The sequence below is a fragment of the Danio rerio genome, chromosome 21 (assembly GCF_052040795.2).
Source record: "Danio rerio strain M-AB ecotype USA chromosome 21, GRCz13ab, whole genome shotgun sequence".
Lineage (NCBI taxonomy): Eukaryota > Metazoa > Chordata > Actinopteri > Cypriniformes > Danionidae > Danio > Danio rerio.
The window spans coordinates 3,525,632-3,537,719 of record NC_141041.1 but is presented as its reverse complement, the minus strand read 5'-3'; the positions used below and the strand labels follow the sequence as shown (position 1 = coordinate 3,537,719).

The following is a 12,088-nucleotide window of genomic DNA, read 5'->3' as shown; positions in this document are numbered from 1 at the left end:
CTGGCGCGTTGCTATTTTGAAAAACTAAAATAGACGGTTCAATAGACAAAGCCGGTCTATTGTCCAGCGCAGATCGCATTAGTTGTGCACCTAGCTTACACATTGCTTAATATACACACAGGATGTACAGCAATACGCAAATATCTTTACAAATGAAAAAAGAATTAGAGGAATAAAATACTACAAAAAAATTATTATTTTCTAGCCTACATAAATATAAAAACAATACTTTCATGCAATCTTCATCTCGGGGGGCTTTTTCAGTTTATTCATGACAATTTGCTTTTGTATAATGTTATTATTATTATTAGCAGTATTATTTATTATGTGCATATTTATATTTGTTTTATTAAAAACAAGCTTAGATTTGCCCATCTGTCAAGTTTTAGACCACACTTCGTTATTATTGTTCATTTATTCATTTGCTGGATTGAACTGAATTCAGAAATAGTTAGAAATAGCTAGAAATAGTTTTGAAACAAATATTTGCACTTAACAAACAAAATTAATTATTTATATACTAATTGATGTCAGTGCGTTTCCCTATCCATGAGAGTGAAAGTAAACAATGAGGAGGCTCATTCTATCATTCCCGCGCTGCAGATGCTCTGTTTAACGGTTTTCTCGCTAGTGAAGCGTTCAGTTTTTCCACTTACAAAGTCCGCCATGTAAATAGCAAATGTGCCATGGCGCGAGGCAACTGACTCTTAAAGGGAATGGGAGATGAGACTCTGATTGGTTTGTTCTCAAAACACACCTATAACTCATTAAGAAAATAAGCTCAACCCTGTTATACCATGCGCCACAGCTCAAAGCAGATTTTTCAGTCCTTAAAATAGCAAAAGTGGATTCTGACATGCCCTGAATGCTTTTGCGCCCTGCACTCTGCGCATGGATCGTCAAAATAGAGCTCTTACTGTGCATATAGCCCATTCATTGCACAGCATGACTGTTTTAGGTCTTTTAGCGTTTTTGTGTATGAATACAGAGAGTGTGTTCGTACCGTGTGATCTGTGAGCGTGTGGTGAAGTCCAGAGATCTCATGGAGCGAAGAACCTCGATGCAGCCCAGATACTGAAAAACAAACACAGAAACGACATTAGAACTGCTTCTCTTGAATACTAGGCCTTGGTTTAGCCAACAAGCACATGAAACACCACAATAGTAGAATTACAAAGCAACATAAACTGCTGAAACATCTTCATTCGCAATAGAAAGACAAAAAAACAGTATCTTTAGCGATTTTTATTTAGTGATTAATATTTCACGGTTTGTGTTGAGGTGGCATGGTGGCTCAGTGGTTAGCACTGTGGCCTCACAGCATGAAGGTTGCAGGTTCGAGTCCTGGCTGGGCCAGTTGCCATTTTTGTGTGGAGTTTGCATGTTCTCCCCGTGTTGGCGTGGGTTTCCGCTGCATAAAACATGCTTGAATAGTTGGTGGTTCATTCCACTTTGGTGACCCCTGACAAATAAGAGACTAAGCCAAAGAAAATGAATGAGTGATTGAAAATTGGCCGTAGTGTATGAGTGTGAATGAGTGTGTATGTGTGTTTCCCAGTACTGGGTTGCAACTGAAAGGGCATCCACTGCTGGAATAATTGGAAGTTCATTCTACTGTGGCAACCACTGAAATAGATACTAAGCCAAAGGAGAATGAATGAATGAATGAATGAATGAATATTTGTGCTGGCTTATTAAGCCTGTCATTTATGAATATGACATTAAAACTGCAAGTAGATGACAGGAAGTCTTGATGAACGATTTAATCTTTCAAATGATTTGTTCAAATCCAATGATTCATTCAGAAACTGAGTAAGTGATGCTTCTTTGTGAATGGAGCTCATAGAGCTTGACATGCTGTGGTCATTGTAAACTCGGCCATGCAAGAGCATTTTAATCACAATCATAATCAGAAATAATAACCAGGAATCCAAGTAGTGAACAACATGAGGGCGATTAAATAAATTAATGAATGTTTATTTTTGTGTGGAAGATTGTTAACGCTTTTAATCTGCTTTAATCTACAGTCGCACACTGTTAAACAATGGTTAACACACACAAAAGTCAAACTTGTCACACAACCACATACAAAACACACAAACACACTGGTAAAGCTAAAATATGCAGAGATACATTTTTATTAACATGAAATCAACACTTGTGTATTTTACACATTTTATACTGAACAAAAATGAAAAAAATAAAATAAAAATCACATAAAACTGACCAATTAATTTAATCATTAAGCCTATATTCTTAACTCTACATAACACTGCATGAATGATATTAGAATTACACTCATTCATTCATTTTCCATTGGCTTAGTCCCTTTATTCATGAGGGGTTGCCACAGCGTAATGAACTGCTAATTTATCCGGCATATGTTTTACACAGCCGACGCCCTTCCAGCTGCAACCCAGTACTGGGAAACACCCATACACACTCTCACACTCATACACTATGCCCAATTTAACGATATTCAATCCCCCTAAGGGCACGTGTTTGGACTGTGGAGGAAACCCACGCCAACACGGGGAGAACATGCAAACTCCACACAGAAATGCCAACTGGCCCAGCCGGGACTCCAACCAGCGACCTTAGGATCAATATCAATAAAGTAAATATAAATGAAACAATAAAAAGAACGATGAAAAGTCTTTAGGGATTTACTTCATTTACTTGAACATTAAACCCAAATCCTTACCCTACATTATTTATATAAATAAAAATCAATTAAAAAATGTACTACTAAAGCAAAGTATTAAAGTATTAATCTTTAAAAACACTCATAATCCAATCTCTACATAAACCATAACAAAAAGTATTAAATTAATTCAATAATCTAAAATAAATAAACAAAGAAATATAAAAAATAGCATGAATTTCATCTTATGGTATTCGTCTCAGTCAAGTATTGTTTTTTTTTTAAATAAGAAGTTAGGTAATGTAGAAAATAAGAATGATTATACGAAAAATAAAGTCCACTTCAAATGTACCCATCTCTATTAAACACTGATTCTTAAACTCAAAACTTTAACCTTAAAATAATAGCACAGTATTAAATATAACAACAGTGATAAACAGAAATATATAAATAAACATTTAAATAAATTCATTTTGACAATCCTAAACTCCTTCATTCATTCATTTTCCTTTGGCTTAGTCTCTATTTCAGAGGTCGCCACTGCGGAATGAACCGCCAACTGTTTCAGCATATATTTTCAAAGCAGATGCCCTTCCAGCCACAACAGAGTACAGGGAAACACCCATACAAACTAGCACATTCGCGCACACAATCATGCACGCATGTGTTTGGACTGTGGAGGAAACAGGAGCACCCTGAGGAAACCCACACCAACACGGGGAGAACATGCAAACTCCACAGAAAAAAAGCCAACTGACCCAGACGGGACCTTCTTGCTGTGAGGCCACAGTTCTAACCACTGAGCCACCGTGAAGCCTTAACTCACAAACCTAACGTTAAATATTAACATCAAAACGGCTATTAATTAATAAATAAATAATACAAAGTTACAACAATAAAAGAAAACATGCATGTTTAAGATAAAAAAACATAATAATAATAATAATAATAATAACAATAATAACAACAAAATAGAAATAAACTCTGATAAGCATTACATAACTATTAACAGCGCTCTGCATATATTTAAAGGCCTCCTCAGAGATCAGAGTGACTTTGTCTCCAGTGGATGACATCATAGTTTAACCGTGACATCACGCCTGGTCTTTTTTTAGCCTCTCCCCTCACTGATCTCTCGCCGCTGCTGCTGCTGCATGACTCACTCAATGAGAGTCTCACTACAGCCTTCCTTGACTAAATCAATGAGTCACCTGCAGTAGCTCACCTGAGCAGAGCCCTAAACACACACACACACACACACACACACACACACACACACACACACACACACACACACACATACTCAGAAAATCAGCTTCTGCACTGCACACAGAGACTCAAAGTGCAGGCCGGAAGCGGACAGTGAGTCAGTGCAGAGGTTTGGATAAACAGTAACGAAGATTATCGACAAACTGTATAGATTTTAAAGAGTAGTACATACAGTTGAAGTCAGAATTATTCGCCCCATTGTGAATTTTTATTTATTTTTCTAATATTTCCCAAATGATGTTTAACAGATTAAATTTTTCACAGTATTTCCTATAACATTTTGTCTTCTGGAGAAAGTCTTATTTGTTTTATTTCAGCTAGAATAAAAGCAGTTGTTCATTTTTTCAAAATCATTTTAAGGTCAGGCGAGGCAGTGGCGCAGTAGGTAGTGCTGTCGCCTCACAGCAAGAGGGTCGCTGGGTCTCTGGTTCAAACCTCGGCTCAGTTGGCGTTTCCGTGTGGAGTTTGCATGTTCTCCCTGCCTTCGCGTGGGTTTCCTCCGGGTGCTCCGGTTTCCCCCACAGTCCAAAGACATGCGGTACAGGTGAATTAAGTAAGCTTAAAATTGTCCGTAATGTATGTGTGCGAATAAGAGTGTATGGGTGTTTCCCAGTGATGGGTTGCAGCTGGAAGGGCATCCGCTGCGTAAAACATATGCTGGATAAGTTGGCGGTTCATTCCGCAGTGGCGATTCCAGATTAATAAAGGGACTAAGTCAAAAAAAAAATTAATGAATGGATAAAAAAAGCTTCTAGCTGAAAGTATTAATGTAATATTTGTATAACAGTACCATGGTGGTACTAAAACAACACTGACCACAAATTAATACCATTGAACAACCAAAATCCCTAATTGCTTTCGATGAAAAAAAAATTATTAAGCGCACACAGTTTTACTAAATCCTATTAATCAAGCAAATACTGTATGTAAAGTCTATAGTCTGTACACTAGTGTTTGAGAACAGCCCGTCCAGTCAATGTCAGCAGCTGTCCTTTTAGTGAAATGGAGCATGGTGTGTGTGTGTGTGTGTGTGTGTGTGTGTTCATGCACAGGGTGGCTCAATAAGTGAACTGTAAAGAATAACACACATTAAGCTCTACAAAAGAATGCCAGAGAGGTTTAGAATGGAAGCCGTCAACTTTTAACTCGCACAAAATACACAACAATTAGACAAGTAGACAAAATACTGTCGTATAATGTTTAGACGTTCATCATTGCTAATAAAACACTGATGTATGATGATCTAATTTAATCATGTTGGTGGTTCGTGTTTTACCATGGACTATTCAGAGGGAAAAAAAACAAGAAGGGAATAATGTATGAATCATCCCGCACGAATCCGAGTCACCTTTAGCTCAATGGGGCCGCGAACATGCTTATATGATCGTAAACACACTAGATAATACGCTTAAAATACATGAGGGTGCAAGATCTGGGGTCAGTGCACATTATGCATTTTTATATTGCATAATATGTTAGAACTAATGCACTTATAAATGCAGTAACATCGAAAACACTGATTTAACAGTGAACAATGCAATGCATGTATAAGAGAAAGAGTAAAAGAGACATCCTGTTATGTAGATTACATTTATAAAAGAGATTTAAAAGGGGAACTATTATGCAAACATTACTTTATATAGGGATTAAACTATAGGTGGGCATAGATATTTTTTTTTAATTTAGATTAATTAATTAATCTAGATTAAAATGGCTCATTTAAATTCTGCCGAAGGTATAGACTGATTTCACGCAGCCGCCATTTTTAAAAGCGAAATCCAGGCTGCCATGGGAAGAAACCCAGAAGTATTGTTGGGAGTTACATAGGAATGTTGTGTACCTGGCTGTATATCTTATCAGTGAAGAGAAAGTGACAAAAATTTATAATTTCGCCACCTTCCGAGTGACCCGAAGGTCTGTTCTGAATGAAAAGTGAAAATAAAAGGGATATCAGAGCTCATTTTCAGCTAAGTTAAGGGAAATGGCACTAGTTAGCTGCAGACCTACAGTTCAGAATTTATGTTTAACTGAATAAACACTTCGTAAACACAAACACATCTCATTAAACATCATTTATTTTCATCACCATTTATCGTAGTAGAACAGTTTCTCAAGCCGTTTGTGATGCATTTTGGAAACAGGAGATGAGCCCCTGGTCTAATGCGCCACCTGGCTTGAGAAACCCGTTCTCAAAGACTTATATTTAGTTATTATTTGGGTAGCACACATATTCTGAATACGCTTGTTTCACGCAGTCACCATTTTAAAGAACCAAAGCGAGGCTACGGTGGGAGGAAACCTGGAAATATAGGACCTGGGAATATAGGACTGGAAATATAGTTAACGTTTTCTTTCCCAAACACACGTTTTAGATGCCATTTATTAAACTCAAGTTAATATACTGATTCTTTCACTATATCAGACCTTTAACGATACTGAATTAAAAGAAAAACTGTCTATTTCCCGTTAACATTTAAGGCACTGTTGATGGCTTTCTTAAAACAGCGCTGATTTGCCATTGTGCTCACATGCTCGACAGAAATGACTGCGATTGGCCCAGAAGGTCATCAGTTCACCCACCGCTGTTTACTGAGCACAAACACAGACGAGCCGAGCGATCTGCTTAATGACTCAACTGACCTTCACGGCTGCTTCGCGCTCCAGTCTCTGTGTGTCTGTGTTTGCACTGGGTGAACTGAGTGGTAAATCTGTTTATGAACGCGCTCAGTGGCGAATGAATGTTAGCGGAAAATTGACATTTTTAAAACGTCAGTACCGGGACAACACTATTACAGACAACACGAGGGCGTGCTATAGAGGACTGCAGTGTTTTATCACTCACCGGGTTACATAGGCTGAAGCAGGAAAGCGTTCCTACGGTGTTCAACTGGTGCCATGAACTGAAGCCAAGGAGGACACTTGAGCATATTACTCTTAAAGAGATTGTAATGTTGTTTGATGCTAAATTGCTTTTAATTGTTGATAAATTATATTAAAGTGATGCTTACAACATTTCTGCATTTGGAGTTTTGTAGTCCACAGCATGTTACTGCAATGTTTACAGTGCTGGTCCTATACTTCCGGGTTTCTTCCCACCCCAGCCTCACTTTGGTTCTTTAAAATGGCGGCTGCGTGAAACAAGCGTATTCAGAATATGTGTGCTACCCAAATAATAACTAAATATAAGTCGTTAAGAACGAGTTTCTCAAGCCAGGTGGCGCATTAGACCAGGGGCTCATCTCCTGTTTCCAAAATGCATCACAAACGGCTTGAGAAACTGATCTACTATGATAATTGGTGATGAAAATAAATGATGTTTAATGAGATGTGTTTGTGTTTACTAAGTGTTTATTCAGTTAAACATAAATTCTGAACTGTAGGTCTGCATAAGCTTCAAACTGCGATTTTTGATGACCTTAATCCGACTAAAGTCATAACTGAAATTAACAGAAATGGAAAAGACATGTGCAGTATGCAGATATTAGTGGCATTATAGAAGTAATCACCACAATCAAACTATTATCGTCATGTAGGACTTTGCCATATTTTCCGACAAGATCCACACACACAGCTGTCATTAATGCCGAGTTCAGACTGCATGATTTTAGCACCGATTTTGAGAAATCGCTGACAAAAGCCTGAAATCACAGGCAAATCGCTGCTCGTGCATGTAAGTGACAATCACACAGTGTGAACTATCAAAGAAGCGATCTGAGAGAATCGACAATGAGTCGCTGATGCCCGTGAGATATCTGCCGTGCTAAATATCTAAAGCTGTCTGCGATTCAAATCACACCGTGTGAAATGAGTTTTGACTGAAAATAACTTTGGCGATCACCTATACTTGTGTGTGTGTGTGTGTGTGTGTACCTGCAGGCCAGCGGGAGGTTGAGGCAGAAGTTAACAGTGCTCATTTTCGGTTTATTTGGACCCAAGATATGGAGGAAAAACTAGTGGAGGTTTGATAGGAGCACCCATGTCTGTTTGATGTTTCATATAGAGGGCTCTATCATACACCCGGCGCAGTGTGGCGTAAAGCGCGGCGCAATAGTCTTTTGGTAGTTTCAGCTTGGCGCAAGAGTGGTTTTGAGGCGTTGCGCTACGCTGTTTAAATAGCAAGTGCATTAGCGCTCATTTGTGCGCTCATAGGCGTTCTGGTCTAAAAGATAGGTGTTCTGAGGCGGACCGCTGGCGCGTTGCTATTTTGAAAAACTAAAATAGATTTTTCATTAGACCAAAACAAACCCGGTCTAAACTCCAGCGCAGAGTTGCGCCTCACTTACACACTGCTTATACACACAAGAGAGCAATAGGCAAATATCTTTACATATGAAAAAAATTTCAATATTAAGGATATATATAGGTTATAATAAGAATAGATATAGAATATAAATATAAAGGATTAAAATATTACAAAACATATTATTTTCTAGCCTACATAAATATGAAAAATCACTGCTTTTATGTCTTCTTCATCTCGGGAGGCTTTTTCAGTTCATTCATAACAATGTGGTTTTGTATAATGTTATTATTATTAGCAGTATTATTTATTATATCCATATTTATATTTGTTTTATTAAAAACAAGCTTAGATTTGTCCACCTGTCAGGTTTTAGACCATATGGGGCACAGCATGTGTTTTAGGATATAACTCAGGTTTTTGAAGACATTTTGTTATTATTATTCATTTATTCGTTTGCTAGAAATTAGAACTGAATTTAGAAATAGTTTTGAAACGAATATTTGCGCTTGACAAACAAAAGTATTTATTTATAGACTAATTGATGTCTGTGCGTAAAGGTTTCCCTACCCAAGAGTGAAAGTGAAAGTAGTTTCATTATCTCTCATTCTTGCGCAGTAGATGCTCTGTTTAACTGTTTTCTGTTAAAAAACTGTAACTGTTAACTGTTTGCTTGTGAAATGCTCATTTTTTCCACTTAGACTTACTTTGCGTCCTGTAAATAGCGAATGCGCTCTTGGCGCGACGCAGCTGACTCTTAAAGGGAATGGGAGATGTGACTCTAATTGATTTATTCTCAAAACACACCCATAACTCATTAAGAAAATAAACTCAACCCTTTTAGAACATGCGCTCACTTAAATGAGCAAAAACGCGTTCTGACACACCCTGAAAGCGTTTGCGCCCTGCGTTTTGCGCTCTGCGCATGGACCGTCAAAATAGAGCCCAGAAAGTTAAAAAGAAAGTTGAGGAGAAATGGCTTATTCCCTTCAAACCCAGGTGAGCAAATATGTACATTTTCCACCCCATTAAAGGCTTCTTTCTTGTTAAGTAGCAATAACAAAAGATATACTAAATGTTTTTGGCTGTGACATGTAGTTTGGAAGAAGTTGTCAGCGATTATTTCTATTGTAAAGTCATGCAATGTGAAAGTCCCTGTCGCCGATCTACCTTGCAGCATAAACAAAGCAGCGACAAAACGCTAGCCCAGAGAGTCATTCAGTGTGAAAACATCTGTGACACGTCTACTTTGAAAATCATGCAGTCTGAGCCCAGCATAAAGGACCGCACACACACACACATTGCGAAATGCGGAGGTTTTTGCTCTCCTTTTGGAGTGCGTTATTAAATTCCATAACACTCTCACAAGCCCTTACTCCTTATTTGCGTCTAATACCCCAGTTTGTCACGAGTGCATGAATGAAATGTTCATGAGTGAAAGTGAAACTGCCAAACTGCAGTTAGTCACCCAAAATCACAGGGAACTCTTACATGAAAGCACTTCACATAAACACCTTAATTATATTATTGTCTATTAAGGCAAATAACTAGATTACAGACGTCCAAGTAAGCGTAGTCAGTAGTGTCTTCGAAGTAAGTGAAAGGTCTAGAAGGGCATCCTGCTGATTTGATTCTGAAGGGCACGTTTTTTAATCAGACGGCTCACAGGTCAGGTATACAGCCGTGCTAAAATATCAAGGTGCAAGTCGTCATAGCTTGCTTAGAATAGACCCAGCTCCAACCCAACTTTGAGAATAGATTAACGGCCATATTTTTTTAATCGCGGGATAAGAGTCTGGTGTCAACACCGATAACGGCCCACCACTAGTTTAAACACAGCTGTGTGGCTACAGTGTGTAAATATAACCAGCTTCTAATGATAAAAATGTAAATTTTACAGTTTGATTGACGTTCTCCCTTTGACATGTAACTAGATGGGGAAAGCCCCGCCCACTAGTGACCATCTCTCCCTCATTAGCATAAGATGTGAATCATGTTTTTGAATCTGCCACTATGCTGACACACAGGCATTTGTAGCTCCGCCCTATTTTGAAAAGAGCACAGTCTCATTTAAATTTAAAGTGACAGTCACATTTAGGCACAATCAGGATCAACTCTTAAAAGGGTCAGTTTTAAGTAGGTATACAACATTAGTTGTGTTGTATTTTGAGCTGGAACTTCACACACATTCTAGGGAAAGGGACATAATTGGTGCCTTTTAATATAGGTCTCCTTTTTACGTAAACAGAAGGCAAATTTAATGAAAGTGTCTACTTTAAATCCTTTCGTGAGGTCAAAAATGTTAAAATGTGAGTGAAATAATGTTGCATACTCATTCTGATCTAAAATTATTAAAAATATTTAAATGAATAAGTGATCAGTCTAGGTGTTGGTTATATTTAAAATGATAAAGCAGGATAGCATTAAAGTTTAAAGACTAAAAATGACAATTATTGAGTATATTTGGGCTGCACAGTGATCCTTTACATAGAGTCTGTTATCAGTATTATTTTAAATCATATGCACTTAAAGCAGTGGTGACATATTTGCACGAATCCAAAACTGCACAATCAAAGATCAGTTATCGTGTTTGTCTTTTGCGTATAGATGTGGACAAGAATAACAGCTCTGTCCTGCAACACGTCACGCTCCCCGGAGACGATACAGTAACACAACTGTAGCCGGAACAACATCCCCCTGGTCTGGTAACCGGTCGCCGTGGTTACGAGATTTGCATGCACTTCCCTTTTGATGTGATAAACTTGCAGTTAATTTGAATAGATCAAATCTGCGGAGGTAAAGAAAAAATAAGCGGTCGCACGGACTGCCATGCTGTTAGGATATTTAAGGAAAGAAGAGAATGTGGCGTTTGTGATGTATTAAAGATTAATGTTACTCAGTCAACGTCTCTGAAGCACATGCATGTAGAGCTGAGTGGTGGTAGAAATATGGCAATATGCTATAAGGTATATTGCGAATTAGAAATATAGTTAGTATGAGTGGACAGAACTAATTGAGTTGTTATTAAACAGCAGAATATAGACACTATTGTCTTACAGCAGAGATGCTTTACAGTTATTTCATATACTGTAGGATTTAACAGCATTAACACTTATTCATGAAATGTTTATTAATGTGAAGCTTCATTTTTTGTATGAAGAGCTTTATAAACAAATGTGATGTGAAATACTAAAAGCAATACAAAAAATTTATCAAAACAAGTTTCAGCAACATCATAACTGTCCTAAATTAAATTATGCTTATACATTAAATTATATTATATTATATTATATTAAATACATTATATAACATTATTTTATATTATATTACATTGTATTTATATTATATTATATTATATATTATTATTATATTATATTATATTATATTGTTACATTATATTTATATTTATACTATATTATATTTTAATACAATATATAACAATTTTCTATTATATTATATAAAATTATATTACATTATATTTATATTATATTATTATATTATATTAGATCATATTATATTATATTCCATTATATATATATATATATATATATATATATATATATATATATATATATATATATATATATATATATATATATATATATATATATAATATTATAATACATTATATAACATTATTTTCTATTCTATTCTATTCTATTCTATTCTATTATATTATATTATATTATATTATATTATATTATATTATAACACTATATCAAGTTTGTCCCCATCAAGTTCCAAATCCACTTTCTTTCTTTTGTTTTAGATTCAACTGTGTTATTTGTTCTGTTTGACATACAAAGCTCAGCATAAATGAGTACACCCTTTTTTGAAATTAATATTTTAATCCATTTCTCAGTGAATTTAGATATTAATTCTAGTGCATTTCAACAAAACAGCTTTATTAAACTATTATTTCCAACAAAATAAGA

General features: G+C 36.3%; 1 protein-coding gene and 1 long non-coding RNA gene across 6 annotated transcripts in view; both read right to left on the bottom strand.

The window, feature by feature from the left end:
* Positions 1-12,088, bottom strand: part of LOC147838686 (uncharacterized) — a 1,589,207-nt gene that overhangs the window by 141,482 nt on the left and 1,435,637 nt on the right. The gene's annotated exons all lie outside the window — the stretch shown is intronic.
* Positions 1-12,088, bottom strand: part of shc3 (SHC (Src homology 2 domain containing) transforming protein 3) — a 68,654-nt gene that overhangs the window by 38,320 nt on the left and 18,246 nt on the right. For all 5 annotated transcript variants that reach the window (XR_015519796.1, XM_087300508.1, XM_087300510.1 and 2 more), the window contains one exon: positions 1,004-1,074. Coding sequence is in view for 4 of the 5 variants with exons in the window: in XM_087300508.1 (XP_087156634.1) it covers positions 1,004-1,074 (71 nt within the window). In the remaining variant the exon portion in view is untranslated. The remainder of the gene's footprint in view (positions 1-1,003; positions 1,075-12,088) is intronic.